Below are 22,452 nucleotides of genomic sequence, written 5' to 3' on the forward strand. Positions count from 1 at the left end.
CCCTCTCTCCCTCTCTCTCTCACTCTCTCCCTCTCTCTCTCCCTCTCTCCCTCTCTCTCACTCTCTCCCTCCCTCTCTCTCTCTCTCCCTCCCTCTCTCTCTCCCTCTCTCCCTCTCTCTCTCCCTCCCTCTCTAAAAAGGAAATTGAAGGGAAGTCAAGAAAGACGCCTGTATCGATGAGGCAGAAAATTCGGAAAGGGATCACGCTGTAAGGCTGAGTGAAATAGGGGTAGATGGGAAGGGGGAGGGCAGTACCAAATTAAAAATACTGTATATGAACGCACGAAGCATTAGAAATAAGATGGATGAGCTGGAGGCTCTTTTGGAAATTGGCAGATACGATATTGTGGGGATAACTGAGGCGTGGCTTCAAGTGGACAGGGCCTGGGAAATGAATATTCAAGGCTACACGTGCTATCGTAAGGACAGACTGACAGGCAGAGGGGGTGGGGTGGCCCTGTTGGTAAGGGATGATATTCAGTCCCTTGTGCGGGGGACCTAGAGTCAGGGGATGTAGAGTCAGTGTGGATAGAGCTGAGAAATACTAAGGGTAAAAAGACCCTCTTGGGAGTTAGCTACAAGCCCCCAAACATTAGTCTGGATGTCAGATGTAAGATGAATCAGGAGCTGAAACTGGCCTGTGGCAAAGATGTTACTACAGTTGTTATGGGGGAGTTTAACATGCAGGTAGACTGGGAGAATCAGGATGGTATTGGACCCCAAGAAAGAGACTTTGTGGAGTGCCTCAGAGATGGATTCTTAGAGCAGCTGGTGCTGGAGCCGACCAGGGAGAAGGCAATTCTGGATCTGGTATTGTGTAACGAACCAGAATTAGTCAGGGACCTCGAAGTGAAGGAGCCATTGGGAAGTAGTGACCATAATACAATAAGCTTCAATCTGCAATTTGAGAGGGAGAGGGTACAGTCAGAAGTGACAGTACTTCTGTTGAATAAAGGAAACTATGGAGCTATGAGGGAGGAGCTGGCCAAAGTTCAATGGTGCAATACCTTAGCAGGGATGACCGTGGAGGAACAATGGCGGATATTTCTGGGTATAATGCAGAAGATGCAGGATCAGTTCATTCCTAAAAGGAAGAAAGATCCCAGGAGGAGGCATGGGCGGCCATGGCTGACGAGGGAAGTTAAGGAACATATAAAGTTAAAAGAGAAAAAGTATAACATAGCAAAGATAAGTGGGAAAACGGAGGACTGGGAAGCTTTTAAAGAACAACAGAGGATTACTAAGAAGGAAATACGCAGAGAAAACAATGAGGTACGAAGGTAAACTGGCCAATAATATAAAGGAGGATAGTAACAGCTTTTTTAAGTATGTGAAAGGCAAAAAAATGGTTTGGACTAAAATTGGGCCCTTGAAGACAGAAACAGGGGAATATATTACAGGGAACAAAGAAATGGCAGAAGAATTAAATGGGTACTTCAGATCTGTGTTCACTGGGGAAGACCCAAGCAATCTCCCTGAGGTAACAGTGGCTGAAGGACCTGAACTGAAGGGAATTTATATTTGCCAGGATTTGGTGTTGGAGAGACTGTTAGGTCTGAAGGTTGATAAGTCCCTGGGGCCTGATGGTCTACATCCCAGGGTACTGAAGGGGGTGGCTCGGGAAATCGTGGATGCGTTGGTGATTATTTTCCAGAGTTCGATAGATTCGGGATCAGTTCCTGCGGATTGGAGGGTGGCTAATGTTGTACCACTTTTTAAGAAAGATGGGAGAGAGAAAGCAGGAAATTATAGACCAGTTAGTCTGACCTCAGTGGTGGGAAAGATACTGGAGTCTATTATAACGGATGAGATTACGACACATCTGGATAGTAGTAACAGGATAGGTCAGAGCCAGCATGGATTTATGAAGGGGAAATCACGCTTGACTAATCTTCTGGAATTTTTTTGAGGATGTAACTCTGAAGATGGACGAGGGAGATCCAGTAGATGTGGTGTACCTGGACTTCCAGAAAACTTTTGATAAAGTCCCACATAGGAGGTTAGTGAGTAAACTTAGGGCGCATGGTATTGGGGGCAAAGTACTAGATTGGATTGAAAGTTGGTTCGCTGACAGGAAACAAAGGGTAGTGATAAACGGCTCCATTTCGGAATGGCAGGCAGTGACCAGTGGGGTACCGCAGGGATCAGTGCTGGGACCGCAGCTTTTTACAATATATGTTAATGATATAGAAGATGGTATTAGTAATAACATTAGCAAATTTGCTGATGACACTAAGCTGGGTGGCAGGGTGAAATGTGAGGAGGATGTTAGGAGATTACAGGGTGACCTGGACAGGTTAGGAGAGTGGGCAGGTGCATGGCAGATGCAGTTTAATGTGGATAAATGTATGGTTATCCACTTTGGTGGTAAGAACAGGAAGACAGATTACTACCTCAATGGAATCAATTTAGGTAAAGGGGCAGTACAGAGAGATCTGGGTGTTCTTGTACACCAGTCAATGAAGGTAAGCATGCAGGTACAGCAGGTAGTGAAGAAGGCTAATAGCATGCTGGCCTTCATAACAAGAGGGATTGAGTATAGAAGCAAAGAGGTGCTTCTGCAGCTGTACAGGGCCCTGGTGAGACCACACCTGGAGTACTGTGTGCAGTTCTGGTCTCCAAATTTGAGGAAAGACATTCTGGCTATTGAGGGAGTGCAGCGTAGGTTCACGAAGTCAATTCCTGGAACGGCGGGATTACCTTACACTGAAAGACTGGAGCGACTGGGCTTGTATACCCTTGAGTTTAGAAGACTGAGAGGGGATCTGATTGAGACATATAAGATTATTAAAGGATTGGACACTCTGGAGGCAGGAAACATGTTCCCGCTGATGGGTGAGTGCCGAACCAGAGGACACAGCTTAAAAATACGGGGCAGACCATTTAGGACAGAGATGAGGAGAAACGTCTTCACCCAGAGAGTGGTGGCTGTGTGGAATGCTCTGCCCCAGAGGGCAGTGGAGGCCCAGTCTCTGGATTCATTGAAGAAAGAGTTGGATAGAGCTCTCAAGGATAGTGGGATCAAGGGTTATGGAGATAAGGCAGGAACAGGATACTGATTAGGAATGATCAGCCATGATCATATTGAATGGCGGTGCAGGCTCGAAGGGCTGAATGGCCTACTCCTGCACCTACTGTCTATTGTCTACCTCTCTCTCTCTCCCTCTTTCCCTCTCTCTCTCTCTCTCACTCTTTCCCCCTCTCACTCCCCCACCCTCTCTCTCTCACTCCCTCTCCCTCTCACCCTCTCCCACTCCCCCTCTCTCGCTCGCTCCCCCCACCCTCTTTCTCCCCCATTCTCTCTCTCTCTCCCCCTCTCACTCCCTCTCCCCCCTCTCTCTCTCCCTCCCTCTCCCCCCCCAACTCTCCCTCTCTGTCTCTCTCTCTCTCTCTCTCTCTGAGTCTCTCCCCCCCTTTCTCTCTCTCTCTTACCACTCTCCCTCCCTCTCTCCCCCTCTCCCCCTCCCACCCCCGTCCCCCCTCTCCCTGAGGATCGGAGTCCTGTCCCTTACCTGCTCGGGGCTCCTTACTCTGAGCGGTAGTCTCCGAGGAACATGACGGAACATTTTCGTAACTTCCACCTTTCCCTTTGTCCTCGTTCTCAACATCGTCGTAATCTCCTGGAGAGGAATCGCAGGGAGTTAACCCTCCGGCAGGGTCAGGGCCCTGATCGTTCACACATTCGGAATCTGGGATTCCCTCCCTCAGGGACATTGTGGGTCTCCCCTACAGCACATGGGCTGCAGCGGGTCAGGGAGGCAGCTCACCCCCCAACCTTCCCAAGGGGGGGCAACTAGGGACAGGGCGGGAAATACTGGGCCCACCCAGCGACCCCCGCCCCCAGAACAGTTCATAAATAATATTCCCTGAAAATATTTCATCCTCACAGTGTAAAGGGAGCTTTACTCTGTATCTAACCCCGTGCTGTCCCTGTCCCTGGGAGCGTTTGATGGGGCACAGTGTAGAGAGAGCTTTACCCTGTATCTAACCCCGTGCCGTCCCTGTCCCTGGGAGTGTTTGATGGGGCACAGTGTAGAGGGAGCTTTACTCTGTATCTAACCTCGTACTGTCCCTGTCCCTGGGAGTGTTTGATGGGGGACAGCGTAGAGAGAGCTTTACTCTGTATCTAACCCCGTGCTGTCCCTGTCCCTGGGAGTGTTTGATGGGGGGACAGTGTAGAGGGAGCTTTACTCTGTATCTAACCCCGTGCTGTCCCTGTCCCTGGGAGTGTTTGATGGGGGACAGCGTAGAGAGAGCTTTACTCTGTATCTAACCCCGTGCTGTCCCTGTCCCTGGGAGTGTTTGATGGGGTAGACAGTGTAGAGGGAGCTTTACTCTGTTTTCCGTTGCGGTGGGGGATGTGCCTGTTGGTTGGGTAGATGCCCAGGTTGTACCCGGCCTGGAACAGCTGGGTGAGGGGAGCGGCGCGGTCTGGAGCACATGCCTTCAGTCCCAGCGCTGGAATGTTCTCAGGGCCCACAGCCTTTGCAGTGTCCAGGATCCCTGGCTGTTTCTCAGTGAGTGAGTGAGATGGGGGGACCCAGGGGGGAGCTGAGTATTTCTCTCCCTCTCTCTCTCTCCCTCTCCATCTCTCTCTGAGTCTCTCCCCACCTCTTTCTCTCTCTCTTCCCACTCTCCCTTCCTCTCTCTTTCTCTGTCTCTCTCTCCTTCCCCGTCTCTCCCCCCCACCTCCCTTCCCCCTCTCCCTCTCTCCCTCCCTCTCTCTCTCTCCCCCCACTCTCTCTCTCTCACTCCATCTCTCTCCCTCTCCCTCTCTCCCCCCCTGCCTCTCTCTCTCTCCCTCCCTCTCTCTCCCCGTCTCTCCCCTTCTCCCTCCCTCCCCCCCTCTCTCTCTCTCCCTCTCCCCGAGGATCGGAGTCCTGTCCCTTACCTGCTCTGGGCTCCTTACTCTGAGCGGTAGTTTCCGAGGAACATGACGGAACATTTTCGTAACTTCCACCTTTCCCTTTGTCCCCGTTCTCAACATCGTCGTAATCTCCTGGAGAGGAATCGCAGGGAGTTAACCCTCCGGCAGGGTCAGGGCCCTGATCGTTCACACACACACACACACACACACACACACACACACACACACACCAGGACTTATCCACTTAATGGTAAGGTCCTGGGGAGTGTTGCTGAACAAAGAGACCTTGGAGAGCAGGTTCATAGCTCCTTGAAAGTGGAGTCGCAGGTGGATAGGATAGTGAAGGCAGCGTTTGGTATGCTTTCCTTTATTGGTCAGAGTATTGAGTACAGGAGTTGGGAGGGTCATGTTGTGGCTGTACAGGACATTGGTTAGGCCACTGTTGGAATATTGGGTGCAATTCTGGTCTCCTTCCGATCGGAAAGATGTTGTGAAACTTGAAAGGGTTCAGAAAAGATTGACAAGGATGTTGCCAGGGTTGGAGGGTCTGAGCTACAGGGAGAGGCTGAATAGGCTGGGGCTGTTTTCCCTGGAGCGTCGGAGGCTGAGGGGTGACATTATAGAGGTTTATAAAATCATGAGGGGCATGGAGAGGGTAAATAGACAAGGTCTTTTCCCCTGGGGTGGGGGAGTGCAGAACTAGAGGGGCATAGGTTTAGGGTGAGAGGGGAATGATATAAAAGGGACCTAAGGGGCAACTTTTTCCCCCAGAGGGTGGTACGTGTCTGGGATGAGCTGCCAGAGGAAGTGGTGGGGGCTGGTACAATGACAGCATTTAAGAGGCACCTGGATGGGGACATGGATAGGAAGGGTTTGGAGGGATATGGGCCGGGTGCTGGCAGGTGGGACTAGATTGGGCTGGGATATCTGGGTCAGCATGGACTAGTTGGGCCGAAGGGTCTGTTTCCGTGTTGAACATCTCTGTGACTCGCATCTTACAATGCAAGGGGAGGCAATTCAACCCATTGCGTACATACTAGCCCTTTGGGAGGTTTCCCCAGCTCATCCCCTTCCTTCCCCTCCTGCAGCAACTGATAACGATCTTGCTCCCGGCAGGTTAACCCCCAAGCCCCCGGTCCCGCCTCACCCCGCTCCCCCGTTCACACCCCCTCCCCCTCCCCGAGCCCTTTCAGGTGGCGAGGCCCAGATTACAACAACAACTGGCTGGGGAGGCACGTACCTGACCTGGCTGTTGCTTGCTGTCCTGAACTCCAGTCAGCTACATTCTCGTAGCCGCCTCTGGCACTGGCAGGGACTGACTGCCCGACATCCCCACCTCCTGGAGAGGGAATCAGATCGCTTAGAGTCAGAGATCACTCCCATTGAAGGGCCGGGGGTGGGGGGTTTCCTCAGCCCTGCCTCTGCCCTACATTCCCCCCCCACTCCCTGTGGGAGTCAGTCCCACATTCCCATTCCCCACTCCCTGTGTGGACTATGCTTCTCCTGGATTCCCAATGGGATTTATCCGGGACTGTCTCCATTGGGACGGCCCCTCGTTCCGGTCTCTCCCTCCCACAAGTGGAACCATCTTCTCTCCATCTCCCTGAGTGACCCCCCCCCCTTTCAGAATTGTAAACCCCTCGATCAGACCACTCTCCGGGCGAGGGGCCACCCTCAGTCTGTTCACTATCTCCCAACGGTTATAATCCCATGGGAAGTGAGATCATTGTTGGAATACGGAGACAGGAACTGTGCACGGTGCTCCGAGTGTGGGTGTAACTGAGGGATACGGAGACTGGAACTGTGCACGGTGCTCCGAGTGTGGGTCTAACTGAGGGATACGGAGACTGGAACTGTGCACAATGCTCCGAGTGTGGGTCTAACTGAGGGATACGGAGACTGGAACTGTGCACGGTGCTCCGAGTGTGGGTCTGACTGAGGGATACGGAGACTGGAACTGTGCACGGTGCTCCGAGTGTGGGTCTGACTGAGGGATACAGAGACTGGAACTGTGCACGGTGCTCCGAGTGTGGGTCTGACTGAGGGATACGGAGACTGGAACTGTGCACGGTGCTCCGAGTGTGGGTCTGACTGAGGGATACGGAGACTGGAACTGTGCACGGTGCTCCGAGTGTGGGTCTAACTGAGGGATACGGAGACTGGAACTGTGCACAATGCTCCGAGTGTGGGTCTAACTGAGGGATACGGAGACTGGAACTGTGCACGGTGCTCCGAGTGTGGGTCTGACTGAGGGATATGGAGACTGGAACTGTGCACGGTGCTCCGAGTGTGGGTCTAACTGAGGGATACGGAGACTGGAACTGTGCACAATGCTCCGAGTGTGGGTCTAACTGAGGGATACGGAGACTGGAACTGTGCACGGTGCTCCGAGTGTGGGTCTGACTGAGGGATACGGAGACTGGAACTGTGCACGGTGCTCCGAGTGTGGGTCTGACTGAGGGATACGGAGACTGGAACTGTGCACGGTGCTCCGAGTGTGGGTCTGACTGAGGGATATGGAGACTGGAACTGTGCACGGTGCTCCGAGTGTGGGTCTGACTGAGGGATACGGAGACTGGAACTGTGCACGGTGCTCCGAGTGTGGGTCTAACTGAGGGATACGGAGACTGGAACTGTGCACAATGCTCCGAGTGTGGGTCTGACTGAGGGATACAGAGACTGGAACTGTGCACGGTGCTCCGAGTGTGGGTCTGACTGAGGGATACAGAGACTGTGGAACAGGGGGATGGGGAACAGGGGGATGGGGAACAGGGAGATGGGGAACAGGGGGATGGGGAACAGGGGGATGGGGGACAGGGGGATGGGGGACAGGGGGATGGGGAACAGGGGGATGGGGAACAGGGGGATGGGGGACAGGGGGATGGGGAACGGGGGGATGGGGAACAGGGGGATGGGGAACGGGGGGATGGGGGACAGGGGGATGGGGAACGGGGGGATGGGGAACAGGGGGATGGGGGACAGGGGGATGGGGGACAGGGGGATGGGGGACAGGGGGATGGGGAGATGGGAGATGAATGTGGAAGGGAGGAGATTGGGGGATGGAACGTTGCAGACTCCATGGTAGAGAGATAGAGCGAGTGAGGGGAGATAGCGAGAGATAGATGGAGAGCGTGAGCGATGGATAGAGTGTGTGAGAGAGTGGGAAAGAGAGAGTGAAAGAGAAATAGAGAGAGAGATGGAGAGAGCGAGAGAGGGGGCGGGGAGAGACATGGGAAGGGAGAGAACGTTGGTCGTGAGAAGATGGAGAGACTGACAGAGAGAGAGTGATGGAGAGAGAAAGATGGAGAGAGAGAGAGAGAGAGAGTGGATGAGAGAGGGAGGGGGAGACCTCACCTCCAAGGACTTCCAGCTCGATAGACTCCGCCCCGTCTCTGTCCACATCATCGTAATACTCCTTCAGTCCTGTGGGGGCGCCTGTGGGAGGGTGTGGAGGGGGTGTGGGTGCAGGGGGTGGTGGGGGGAGGGTGAACACAGAATCCAGGATTGGTCATAGGACACAGAGAGAGAGAGAGAGGCCATTCGGTCCATCAAGGGTGCTCCCTCCCCCACCTGGCCGTCTCGGGATTTCGCCGCAAGGTGCCTATCCCCACACACCCCGCTATCTCCCAACCTCCCCCATCTCCCTGCCCCCCATCTCCCTTCCCCCCATCTCCCTGCCTCCCATCTGCCTGCCCCCATCTCCCTGCCCCCCCATCTCTCTGCCCCCCATCTCCCTGCCCCCCCATCTCCCTGCCCCCCCATCTCTCTGCCCCCCATCTCCCTGCCCCCCATCTCCCCGCCCCCCCATTTCCCCACACCCCCCATCTCCCTGCCCCCCATCTCCCTGCCCCCATCTCCCTGCCCCCCATCTCCCTGCCCCCCATCTCCCTGCCCCCCATCTCCCTGCCCCCATCTCCCTTCCCCCCATCTCCCTGTCCCTCCATCTCCCTGCCCCCCATCTCCCTGCCCCCCATCTCCCTGCCCCCATCTCCCTTCCCCCCATCTCCCTGTCCCTCCATCTCCCTTCCCCCCATCTCCCTGCCCCCCATCTCCCTGCCCCCCATCTCCCTGCTCCCCATCTCCCTTCCCCCATCTCCCTGCCTCCCATCTCCCTTCCCCCCCGTCCTTCATCTCCCTTCCCCCATCTCCCTGCCCCCCATCTCCCTTCCCCCCATATCCCTGCCTCTCCATCGCCCTGTCCCTCCATCAATTTCCATGTAACTCCCTCCCCCTCCATTAATTCCCATGTAATTCCCTGCCCACTCCATTAGTTCCCATGTAACTCCCTCCCCACTGATCCCCTGACCGGGTATCACCCCGACCCTCTCTCCTGGGTTGAGTTCCCGACTCACCATTGTCTACGTCGTCATATCCTTCTGAAAAACAAATGGTGAATGTTTTAGCGCAGGGTGAGACCGCTCTGCCCATCGCCACCAGCCCCTCCACCCCCACGAATAAAGACCGACACTGCATCCCATTCCCAATCCCTCGCTGTCACTGTGTTGTCTCTGTTTGGGATCGATGGACCAGTCTCCCAGATCCCACTGCAGCACATTATAAAGTCCAGGAGTGGCACAGTAGCTCAGTGGTTAGCACTGCTGCCTCACGGCGCTAGGGACCCCGGTTCGATCCCACCCTCGGCGCCTGTCTGGGTGGAGTTTGCACATTCTCCCCGTGTCTGTGTGGGTTTCCTCCGGGTGCTCCGGTTTCCTCCCACAGTCCAACGATGTGCAGGTTAGGGTGGGTTGGCCATGGGAAATTGTCCCATAGTGTCTAGGGATGTGCAGGTTAGGGTGGGTTGGCCATGGGAAATTGTCCCATAGTGCCCAGGGATGTGCAGGTTAGGGTGGGTTGGCCATGGGGAATTGTCCCATAGTGTCCAGGGATGTGCAGGTTAGGGTGGGTTGGCCATGGGAAATTGTCTGGGAGTGCCCAGTGATGTGCAGGTTAGGGTGGATTGGCCATGGGAAATTGTCCCATAGTACCCAGGGATGTGCAGGTTAGGGTGGATTGGCCATGGGAAATTGTCCCATAGTGCCCACGGATGTACAGGTTAGGGTGGATTGGCCATGGGAAATTGTCCCATAGTGCCCAGGGATGTGCAGGTTAGGGTGGATTGGCCATGGGAAATTGTCCCATAGTGTCCAGGGATGTGCAGGTTAGGGTGGATTGGCCATGGGAAATTGTCCCATAGTGTCCTGGGATGTGCAGGTTAGGGTGGATTGGCCATGGGGAATTGTCCCATAGTGTCCAGGGATGTGCAGGTTAGGGTGGATTGGACATGGGAAATTGTCTGGGAGTGCCCAGGGATGTGCAGGTTAGGGTGGATTGGCCATGGGAAATTGTCCCATAGTGCCCAGGGATGTGCAGGTTAGGGTGGATTGGCCATGGGAAATTGTCCCATAGTGTCCAGGGATGTGCAGGTTAGGGTGGATTGGCCATGGGAAATTGTCCCATAGTGTCCTGGATGTGCAGGTTAGGGTGGATTGGCCATGGGAAATTGTCCCATAGTGCCCAGGGATGTGCAGGTTAGGGTGGGTTGGCCATGGGAAATTGTCCCATAGTGTCCAGGGATGTGCAGGTTAGGGTGGATTGGACATGGGAAATTGTCTGGGAGTGCCCAGGGATGTGCAGGTTAGGGTGGATTGGCCATGGGAAATTGTCCCATAGTGCCCACGGATGTACAGGTTAGGGTGGATTGGCCATGGGAAATTGTCCCATAGTGTGCAGGGATGTACAAGTTAGGGTGGGTTGGCCATGGGAAATTGTCCCATAGTGTCCGGGGATGTGCTGGTTAGGGTGGATTGGCCATGGGAAATTGTCCCATAGTGTGCAGGGATGTACAGGTTAGGGTGGGTTGGCCATGGGAAATTGTCCCATAGTGCCCAGGGATGTACAGGTTAGGGTGGGTTGGCCATGGGAAATTGTCCCATAGTGTCCGGGGATGTGCTGGTTAGGGTGGATTGGCCATGGGAAATTGTCCCATAGTGTGCAGGGATGTACAGGTTAGGGTGGGTTGGCCATGGGAAATTGTCCCATAGTGCCCAGGGATGTACAGGTTAGGGTGGGTTGGCCATGGGAAATTGTCCCATAGTGTCCGGGGATGTGCTGGTTAGGGTGGATTGGCCATGGGAAATTGTCCCATCGTGCCCAGGGATGTGCAGGTTAGGGTGGATTGGCCTTGGGAAATTGTCTGGGATTGCCCAGGGATGGGGAATCTCAGCCTTACCTGGGAGAACACCGTCTTCCTCCTGGAGTTCCCCGTCAACGTAATACTCGATCTTGTTCAGGGAGGCGCTCGAGTTTGTTGCTTCTGGAAGGTGAGACATTTCCGTTTCGGATTACAGAGCACGATCCCAGAACCCGAGGGATTATAACCGTTGGGAGATAGTGAACAGACTGAGGGTGGTCCCTCTCCCGGAGAGGGGTCTGAGGGAGGGAGCTGATCGAGGGGATTGCAATTCTGAAATGGGGGGGGGGTTCACTCGGGGAGATGGAGAGAAGATGATTCCACTTGTGGGAGGGAGAGACCGGAACGAGGGGCCGTCCCAATGGAGACAGTCCCGGATAAATCCCATTGGGAATCCAGGAGAAACATAGTCCACACAGAGAGTGGGGAATGGGAATGTGGGACTGACTCCCACAGGGAGTGGGTGGGGGATGGGAATGTGGGACTGACTCCCACAGAGAGTGGGGAATGGGAATGTGGGACTGACTCCCACAGGGAGTGTGACATTCAGCGTTTTGGGAATCCTGGTCCCCATGATCCGGCTGGGACCCAGTGTTTGGAATGCTGGATGTGGTCGGATGGGGAGAGGTACCTGAAACGTGGGAGATCTTGGAGAATCGCTTCACCCGGCCGTAGTCGATATCCTCATAGATTCCGTCCTCACGTCGAGCCGGAGTCCGGCCTGTCAGAGACACAGGAGCTGGGCGTTAGAGTAAATAACCCCCAGCTACCCCAACACCCACCCCCTCACACCCCCCCCCCACACACACCCTCACACACCCCCTCACACACACCCCCTCACACCCCCCCACACACACCCTCACACACCCCCTCACACACACCCCAACACCCACCCCCTCACACCCCCCCCCACACACACCCTCACACACCCCCTCACACACACCCCCTCACACCCCCCCCACACACACCCTCACACACCCCCTCACACACACCCCAACACCCACCCCCTCACACCCCCCCTACACACACACCCTCACACACCCCCTCACACACCCCCTCACACACACCCCAACACACACACACCCTCACACACCCCCTCACACACACCCCAACACACACCCCAACACACACCCCCTCACACACTCACAAACACACTCACACACACATGCAGACAGACACATACATACAGACACACCCACACACACATAGACACACACACTTTCTCAAACACACACACTCACTCACACTCACACACACACCCACACACATTCTCACATGTACACACAGCGACACAGACACACACACTCGCAGACACAGACACTCAGACACATACACACACCCACACACAGACACACACACATTCTCACATATACACACAGACATGCACACACTTACACACATTCTCACACACACACAGAAGTGCACTCACCCACATACACACACACACACTAACACACCCCACAGCACAGAGCAAGCTGCTCCGGTACACACGCACACTCTCATACATACGGACACACACACACACACGCATACACACACATGCACACACACACACACACACCACCCACAGATACACACAGAAACACAGACTCTCAGACACACACACACACTCACACACGCACAGACACACACACACACTCACAGACACACCCAGAGACACAGACACACACACAGACTCACTTTCACACACACACACACACACACTCTCACACATATGCACACAGACACATACACACTCACACCCACACACTTTCTCACACAAACACACACACACTCACTCCCACACCCACACACATTCTCACACAAACACACACACACTCACATACATACACACACACTCACACACACAAACGTACACGCTCACACACATACACACACTCATACCTCACACACACACATAGACACACACTCACACACACAGGCACAAACACACTCACACATACTGACACACACACTCACACACACAGACACACACACTCACACACACTCTCACACACACTCACTCACCCCCACACCCACACACATTCTCATATACACACACATACACACACACAAACGTACTCACTCACACATACACACACTCACACCTCACACACACACACACATAGACACACACACATTCACACACACAGATACACTCTCTCACACACACAGACACACACACACACACACACACACACTCACACACAGACACACACTCACACACACAGACACACACACACACACACCCTCACACACAGACACACATTCACACACACAGACACACAGACACAGACACACACACACAGACACAGACACACAGACACAGACACAGACACACACTCACACACACACACAGACAATGCAAATACAAAAATACACGTCCTGTAGACGAGGTGGGAACTCTCGGGGGGATCTCATTTGTCTCACTGCAACTTATCCCAATCGGTTACAAATCAATCTCTGATTGGTCTCTGTCCGTTCATCAACGGGGAACAGTCACTGTTGGATCCTATCATTCCCCGCTCTCTGCTCTCAGCCCTGGGAAGTCTGTGTAATGATCTACACCACGGACAGTTCTGCATAAACACTGCATTGTTGCGGTCCCTCCTACTCCTGATCTCTTCCCGTCTTGGATGTCAACGTATACTTTTATTTCACCCTTCGGTCGGAGCTCCAGATTCGTCAGGAATAAAATAAACCCCGCCCCTTGTATGACACACCCGGGACATGGAGCTGATCCTGTTGGGGGCAATCACTCACCGCACTCTGTATAATCTTTCACTGGCCAATAAACCTGAATGAAAACTTAGCCTGTCTTGTGTGTATTTGTGGTAAGGAGCAGACTGATGGAAAATCGAGAGACAGAGGAGATTGATTACATTCAGCGGTTTAGGTTTGTGAGTAGGTGTGCAGAGTGAACAGTCTGGAGGGGCAGGCTCAAAGGGGCTGAATGGCCTGGTCCCGGGGTGATGCTAACGCTCCCCCCAACTCTGGAGGCAAGGGGCAGGTTGCACGGGGCTTACCCAGAACAGATTTGTCTCTGTTGTAGATCTGGTAGATCAGCACGGTCGTCACGATGATGAGCAGGATTGCCAGAATGATACTGGCTACGATGGGGATTAAGTCATCCCGAAAAGGGTCATTCCCCAACACTGGAAAGGAGCACAGGACGATCATCGGTCAGAAACATCCCAGAAATCACCCCACAGCACGCATTCCCTCAGCACTGACCCTCCGACAGTGCCCACTCCCTCAGCACTGACCCTCCGACAGTGCCCACTCCCTCAGCACTGACCCTCCGACAGTGCCCACTCCCTCAGCACTGACCCTCCGACAGTGCCCACACCCTCAGCACTGACCCTCCGACAGTGCAGCACTCCCTCAGCACTGACCCTCCGACAGTGCCCACTCCCTCAGAACTGACCCTCCGACAGTGCCCACTCCCTCAGCACTGACCCTCCGACAGTGCCCACTCCCTCAGAACTGACCCTCTGACAGTGCGGCCCTCCCTCAGCACTGAGACCCTCTGATTGGGTGAGACAGAATGTCCTTAACCAGTCTAACAAATCCCGAACCCCTTCCTTCCACACCGACCGTACGTTGGAGAGTATTTGATATCTGGACTGACGGAATAAAACACCCGGAACATGAAATATTTTTACCGACCTGGGTCTTTCTCAGGAAGATCTGAAAAGTTAAGAAAATAAAAGTGAGACGGAAACCAGGCTAAATACTACACTCAGATTTATCACGAGTTGGAAAATTATAGGGAGCAAATGGTGGAAAAGTCAGGGCGATTGCTGGGAAGAGACAGTGGGAATAATTTTCCAATGAACAGCTTCATGTCCTGAATCTGTAATGGAGACATCGCTCTCACAGTCTCTATGGAGGCTCAGACAATGGGTGGCACGGTGGCACAGTGGTTAACACTGCTGCCTCACAGCGCCAGAGACCCAGGTTCAATTCCCGCTCTCAGGCGACTGACTGTGTGGAGTTTGCACGTTCTCCCCGTGTCTGCGTGGGTTTCCTCCGGGTGCTCCGGTTTCTCCCACAGTCCAAAGATGTGCAGGTCAGGTGAATTGGCCCTGGGAAATTGTCCCATAGTGCCCAGGGATTTGCAGGTTAGGGTGGATTCGCCATGGGGAATTGTCCCATAGTGCCCAGGGATGTGCAGGTTAGGGTGGATTCGCCATGGGGAATTGTCCCATAGTGTCCAGGGATGTGCAGGTTAGGGTGGATTGGCCATGGGAAATTGTCCCGTAGTGCCCAGGGATGTGCAGGTTAGGGTGGATTGGCCATGGGAAATTGTCCCATAGTGTTAGGTGTAGGAGTATGGGTCTGGGTGGGTTGCGCTTCGGCGGGTCAGTGCGGACTTGTTGGGCCGAAGGGCCTGTTTCCACACTGTGTGTAATCTAGACTGTAACGGAGTGGATTGCTCGATATTAGGGTCCTTCGGCGATCTCAGTCCACTCCTGCCCCACCCCACCCCCGATGGGAGAAGGGAATCCACGGATCCAGGTGGGATTTCGGACCCGCGCCCCAGGGAGCAGGGAATGCTGCGGGATTCCCCCAGTCCATCCCGGGAGCCTGGATTGGGGGTTAACACCTCCCTCGGAACAGCAGGAGGCCATTCAGCCCCTCCCCGAGCCTGCTATACACATACAGAGGCCGTTCAGCCCCTCCCTGATCCTGTTGTACAGGAACAGGAGGCCATTCAGCCCGTCCCTGAGCCTGCTATACAGGGAGGGGAAGTCTTTCTGCTCGGTTACTGATAGTCAGGAACAGCAGGAGGCCATTCAGCCCCTCCCCCTCCCCCTCCCCGCTCCTGTCTCACAGCTATGCCCCGTACTCTCAGACTGGGCTACCCTGGGGTTGGGTTCCTCTCCAGCCCAATTAGGGGGAGGCGTTCTTCCAGCAGCATACCGACCCTCTCGGAACGGGAACGGGGACGGGAATGGGAACGGGAATGGGAACGGGATCGGGAACGGGGACGGGAACGGGGACGGGAACGGGATCGGGAACGGGAACGGGAACGGGAACGGGAACGGGAATGGGAACGGGGACGGGAACGGGAACGGGAACGGGAACGGGAACGGGAATGGGAACGGGGACGGGAACGGGAACGGGAATGGGAACGGGAATGGGAACGGGATCGGGAACGGGGACGGGAACGGGAACGGGAACGGGAATGGGAACGGGGACGGGAACGGGAACGGGATCGGGAACGTGAACGGGAACGGGAACGGGGACGGGAATGGGAACGGGAATGGGAACGGGATCGGGAACGGGGACGGGAACGTGAACGGGAACGGGATCGGGAACGGGAACGGGAACGGGAACGGGGACGGGGACGGGAACGGGATCGGGAACGTGAACGGGAACGGGAACGGGGACGGGAATGGGAACGGGAATGGGAACGGGATCGGGAACGGGGACGGGAACGTGAACGGGATCGGGAACGTGAACGGGAACGGGATCGGGAACGTGAATGGGAATGTGAACGGGGACGGGAACGGGATCGGGAACGGGAACGGGAATGGGAACGGGAATGGGAACGGGATCGGGAACGGGGACGGGAACGTGAACGGGAACGGGAACGGGATCGGGAACGGGAACGGGAACGGGAACGGGATCGGGAACGTGAATGGGAACGTGAACGGGGACGGGAACGTGATCGGGAACGGGAATGGGATCGGGAACGTGAACGGGAACGGGAACGGGAACGGGAACGTGAACGGGGACAGGAACGGGAACGGGATCGGGAACGGGAACGTGAACGGGAACGGGAACGGGAACGGGAACGGGAACGGGAACGGGATTGGGAATGGGATCGGGAACGGGAATGGGATCGGGAACGCGAACGGGAACGTGAACGGGAACGGGATCGGGGACGGGGACGGGGACGGGGACGGGAACGTGAACGGGAACGGGATCGGGGACGGGGACGGGGACGGGGACGGGAATGGGATCGGGAACGTGAACGGGAACGGGAACGGGAACGTGAACGGGAACGGGATCGGGAACGGGAACAGGATCGGGAAAGGGGAACGGGGACGGGAACGGGAACGGGAATGGGATCGGGAACGTGAACGGGAACGGGAACGGGAACGTGAACGGGAACGGGATCGGGAACGGGAACAGGATCGGGAAAGGGGAACGGGGACGGGAACGGGAACGGGAATGGGATCGGGAACGTGAACGGGGACGGGAACGGGAACGGGGACGGGAACGGGAACGGGATCGGGAACGGGAACGGGAACGGGATCGGAAACGTGAATGGGAACGGGAACAGGAACGGGATCGGGAACGGGGACGGGAATGGGATCGGGAACGGGATCGGGAACGGGATCGGAAACGTGAATGGGAACGGGAACAGGAACGGGATCGGGAACGGGATCGGGAACGGGAACGGGAACGGGAACGGGAACGGGATCGGAAACGTGAATGGGAACGGGAACAGGAACGGGATCGGGAACGGGAACGGGATCGGGGCGTGGAGTTAAAGTGACGAGCGGATGGAGGGGGGGGGGATGTGAGGGAGGAAACGGTGGTCCCCCAGCGAGTAGGTGGGTGTGGGATGTACTGTCTGGAATGTGGGGGCGAGAGGGGGGAGGGGTTCAATTGGAGCATCGGGGAGGGGCATTGGATGGGGATTGGGATAGAGATGGGGGGGCAGGGAGATATGGGGGAGGGAGGGGATTGCAGGGGGCGGGGAACGGTGAGGGAGGGGCCGAGCGGCCTCGTGACTCCAGGCAGGGGCACAGCAAGAGTCCGCGCGAGCGGTGGGGGGGGCGTACATGTGCAGTTGACCTGAACGTCCTCCTTGTGATGGCAGTCGTGCTCGCCCCAGTAGGCCGAACGGCAGGCCCAGATGGTGGGCTCCGTGCCCCGGCACTCCACCTCGTCCAGCCAGATGGGGCTTCCCGGGCTGCCCCTGGGCAGGCCCACCCCCTCCTCCCCCAAGGTGTTGAGGAGAGGCCCACAGCCCAGCTGAGCACACACCACCCGGGCCCCGGAATCAGACCAGGCGTCGTCACACACGGTGCCCCACGTCTTGTTAAAGTAGATCTCCAGGCGCCCGCTACATCGATGGGCTCCCTCTGCCAGGCGTATCCGCTCAGGGTCTGTAACACACAGGGGGGTACAGCCACCGTCAGGCTCCCTCTACACTGTCCCCCCCCCCAATCAAACACTCCCAGGGACAGGGACAGCACGGGGTTAGATACAGAGTAAAGCTCCCTCTACACTGTCCCCACATCAAACACTCCCAGGGACAGGGACAGCACGGGGTTAGATACAGAGTAAAGCTCCCTCTACACTGTCCCCCCATCAAACACTCCCAAGGACAGGAACAGCACGGGGTTAGATACAGAGTAAAGCTCCCTCTACACTGTCCCCCATTACACACTCCCGGGACAGGAACAGCACGGGGTTAGATACAGAGTAAAGCTCCCTCTACACTGCCCCCCTCCCCATCAAACACTCCCAGGGACAGGAACAGCACGGGGTTAGATACAGAGTAAAGCTCCCTCTACACTGCCCCCCTCCCCATCAAACACTCCCAGGGACAGGGACAGCACGGGGTTAGATACAGAGTAAAGCTCCCTCTACACTGTCCCCCCCATCAAACACTCCCAGGGACAGGGACAGCACGGGGTTAGATACAGAGTAAAGCTCCCTCTACACTGTCCCCCCATCAAACACTCCCAGGGACAGGGACAGCACGGGGTTAGATACAGAGTAAAGCTCCCTCTACACTGTCCCCCCATCAAACACTCCCAGGGACAGGGACAGCACGGTGTTAGATACAGAGTAAAGCTCTCTCTACACTGTCCTCCCATCAAACACTCCCAGGGACAGGAACAGCACGGGGTTAGATACAGAGTAAAGCTCCCTCTACACTGTCCCCCATCACACACTCCCGGGACAGGGACAGCACGGGGTTAGATACAGAGTAAAGCTCCCTCTACACTGTCCCTCGTCAAACACTCCAGGAGAGATGTTGCGGTGATGTGTGAGAGTGCCTGTATGTATGTACATGTGTGGTTGTGTGTAGTTGCGGGTGTGTGAGTGTGTGTGAGTGTGAGTGCATGTGTGAGTGTGTGTGTGTGTGAGCGTGTGTGAGTGTGAGCGTGAGTGCGCGTGTGTGTGAATGTGTGTGTGAGTGTGTGTGAGTGTGTGTGTGTGTGAGTGTGTGTGTATGTGTGAGTGTGTGTGAGAGTGTGTGTGTGAGAGAGTGTGTGAGTGTGTGTGAGTGAGTGAGTGTGTGTGAGTGTGAGTGTGTGAATGTGAGTGAGTTTGAGTGTGAGTGAGTGTGAGTGTGTGTGAGTGTGTGAATGTGAGTGAGTTTGAGTGTGAGTGAGTGTGATTGTGTGTGAGTGTGTGTGAGTGTGTGAATGTGAGTGAGTTTGAGTGTGAGTGAGTGTGAGTGTGTGTGTGTGTTTGAGTGTGTGTGTGAGTGTGTGTGAGTGTGTGTGTGAGTGTGAGTGTGGGTGTGTGTGAGTGTGAGTGTGTGAGTGAGTGTGTGTGAGTGTGAGTGTGTGAGTGTTTGTGTGTATTAGTGAGTGTGAGTGTGAGTGTGTGTGTGTGAGTGTGTGAGAGTGTGTGAGTATGAGTGAGTGTATGTGTGAGTATGTGTGAGTGTGTGTGTGACTGTGAGTGTGTGTGAGTGTATGTGTGAGTGTGTGTGAGTGTGTGTGGTGAGTGTGTGTGTGTAAGTGTGTGTGCGTGTGTGTGTGTGAGTGACTGTGTGTGTGTGTGAGTGTATGTGTGAGTGTGTGTGAGTGTGTGTGTGTGAGTGTGAGTGTGAGTGTGTGTGTGTGTGAGTGTGTGAGTGAGTTTGAGTGTGAGTGAGTGTGAGTGAATGTGAGTGTGTGTGAGTGTGTGAAAGTGAGTGAGTTTGAGTGTGAGTGTGTGTGAGTGTGTGTGAGTGTGTGTGAGTGAGTGTGTGTGAGTGTGTGAATGTGAGTGAGTTTGAGTGTGAGTGAGTGTGAGTGTGTGTGAGTGTGTGTGTGTGAGTGTGAGTGAGAGTGTGGGTGTGTGTGAGTGTGAGTGTGTGAGTGAGTGTGTGTGAGTGTGAGTGTGAGTGTGTGAGTGTTTGTGTGTATTAGTGAGTGTGAGTGTGTATGTGTGTGAGAGTGTGTATGAGTGAGTGTATGTGTGAGTATGTGTGAGTGTGTGTGTGAGTGTGTGTGTGTGACTGTGAGTGTGTGTGAGTGTGTGTGTGAGTGTATGTGTGAGTGTGAGTGTGTGTGGTGAGTGTGGTGAGTGTGTGTGTGTAAGTGTGTGTGCGTGTGTGAGTATGAATGAGTGTGAATGTGAGTGTGTGTGTGTGAGTGTGTGTGAGTGTGTGTGTGTGTGAGTGAGTGTGAGTGTGAGTGTGTGTGTGTAAGTGTGTGTGTGTGAGTATGAGTGAGTGTGAGTGTGTGAGTGTGAGTGTGTGAGTGTGTGTGAGTGTGTGTGTGTGAGTGTGTGTGAGTGTGTGTGTGAGTGTGTGTGTGCGTGTGTGTGTGTGAGTGTGTGAGTGAATGTGAGTGTGAGTGTGTGTGTGAGTGTGTGAGTGTGTGTGAGTGTGTGTGGGTGAGTGCGTGTGTGTGTGTGTGTGAGTGAGTGAGTGTGAGTGTGTGTGTGTGAGTGTATGTGTGAGTGTGTGTGTATGTGTGAGTGTGTGAGAGTGTGTGTGGGTGAGTGCGAGTGTGTGTGAGTGTGTGAGTGTGTGTGTATGTGTGAGTGTATGTGTGAGTGAGTGTGTGCGTGTGTGTGAGTGTATGTGTGAGTGTGTGTGTGAGTGCGTGAGTGTGTGAGTGTGAGTGTGAGTGTGTGTGTGTTTGTGTGAGTGTGAGTGAGTGTGTGTGTGTGTGTGTATGTGTGAGTCTGTGTGTATGTGTGAGTGTGTGTGAGTGTGAGTGGGTGAGTGCGAGTGTGTGTGAGTGTGTGTGAGTGTGAGTGTGTGAGTGTGTGTGTGTGTGTGAGTGTGAGTGTGTGTGCGTGAGTGTGAGTGTGTGTGTGAGTGTGTTTGTGTGAGTGTCTGTGTGTGTGAGTGTGTGAGTATGAGTGAGTGTGAATGTGAGTGTGTGTGTGTGAGTGTGTGTGTGTGAGTGAGAGTATGAGTGAGTGTGAGTGTGAGTGTGTGAGTGTGTGTGTGTGAGTGTGTGAGTGTGCGTGTGTGTGTGTGAGTGTGTGAGTGAATGTGAGTGTGAGTGTGTGTGTGTGTGAGTGAGTGTGTGTGTGTGTATGTGTGAGTGTGTGTGTATGTGTGAGTGTGTGTGTGGGTGAGTGTGTTTGTGTGTGTGTGAGTGTGTGAGTGTGTGAGTGAGTGTGAGTGTGCGTGTGAGTGTGTGAGTGACTGTGTGTGTGTGTGAGTGTATGTGTGAGTGTGTGTGTGTGTGAGTGAGTGTGTGTGTGTTTGTGTGTGTATGTGTGAGTGTGTGTGTGAGTGTGAGTGTGTGAGTGACTGTGTGTGTGTGTGTGAGTGTATGTGTGAGTGTGTGTGTGGGTGAGTGCGAGTGTGTGTGAGTGTGTGAGTGTGTGTGTGTGTGTGAGTGGGTGTGAGTGTGTGTATGTGTGAGTGTGTGTGTGAGTGTGTGAGTGAGTGAGTGTGAGTGTGAGTGTGTGTGTGAGTGAGTGTGTGTGTGTATGTGTGAGTGTGTGTGTGTGTGAGTGGGTGTGAGTGTGTGTATGTGTGAGTGTGTGTGTGTGTGAGTGTGTGAGTGAGTGAGTGTGAGCGTGAGTGTGTGAGTGAGTGTGTGTGAGTGTGTGTGGGTGAGTGCGAGTGTGTGTGAGAGTGAGTGCGAGTGTGTGTGTGTGTGTGAGTGTATGTGTGAGTGTGTGTGAGTGTGAGTGCGAGTGTGTGTGAATGTGTGTGGGTGAGTGCGAGTGTGTGTGAGTGCGAGTGTGTGTGAGTGTGAGTGTGAGTGTGTGTGTGTGAGTATGTGTGAGTGAGTGTGTGGGGTGGGGTGGGGGCTGAGTTACCTTGACAGTAATCGTCTCCTTCCTTCCAGTAGTAATTGCCGGTGCATTTGTTTAGCCTCTTCTGCAGCTCGGGAATGTTTTCATCTGAAGGACAGAACATATTCCAGACTGAGCCAGTACCTGCGGAGTCCACTCGGCCCATCCAGCCCCTGCTGGCACTGCATTACTCTCTCTCCCTTATTCTCCCCCTCTGTCTCCCAGCGGCACCTCCCAGATTACAACAACAACTCCCTGCGTGCACACACACGTTCTCTCCCGTCCCATCCCACCACCACTCCCCCACCCCCCGCCCCCATCCCCGCGGGTCCGATCCCTGTTCTCCCCAATCCGTCACCCTCCAATGAATGACACCCCCTGCTCCCGGAGAGCGGCCCATTGGCTTTAACCACCCTGAGATAATCTCCCTCTTAATCAGGAGAGAGAGAGAGTGTGTGAGAGAGAG

At 54.8% G+C, this 22,452-nt stretch overlaps 1 protein-coding gene across 1 annotated transcript in view; it reads right to left on the bottom strand.

The window, feature by feature from the left end:
- Positions 1–22,152, bottom strand: part of LOC132808761 (uncharacterized) — a 67,568-nt gene extending 45,416 nt beyond the window's left edge. The window contains exons 1-11 of the mRNA XM_060822205.1: positions 22,011–22,152; positions 17,837–18,163; positions 14,706–14,726; positions 14,063–14,191; positions 11,689–11,778; positions 11,097–11,180; positions 9,220–9,243; positions 8,222–8,302; positions 6,108–6,206; positions 4,892–4,999; positions 3,513–3,620 (exon numbers count right to left, since the gene is read on the bottom strand). Coding sequence (XP_060678188.1) covers positions 3,513–3,620; positions 4,892–4,999; positions 6,108–6,206; positions 8,222–8,302; positions 9,220–9,243; positions 11,097–11,180; positions 11,689–11,778; positions 14,063–14,191; positions 14,706–14,726; positions 17,837–18,163; positions 22,011–22,152 — 1,213 coding nt within the window. The remainder of the gene's footprint in view (positions 1–3,512; positions 3,621–4,891; positions 5,000–6,107; positions 6,207–8,221; positions 8,303–9,219; positions 9,244–11,096; positions 11,181–11,688; positions 11,779–14,062; positions 14,192–14,705; positions 14,727–17,836; positions 18,164–22,010) is intronic.
- Between the last annotated feature and the right edge of the window lie 300 nt (positions 22,153–22,452).

The sequence above is a fragment of the Hemiscyllium ocellatum genome (assembly GCF_020745735.1).
Source record: "Hemiscyllium ocellatum isolate sHemOce1 chromosome 38 unlocalized genomic scaffold, sHemOce1.pat.X.cur. SUPER_38_unloc_3, whole genome shotgun sequence".
NCBI lineage: Eukaryota > Metazoa > Chordata > Chondrichthyes > Orectolobiformes > Hemiscylliidae > Hemiscyllium > Hemiscyllium ocellatum.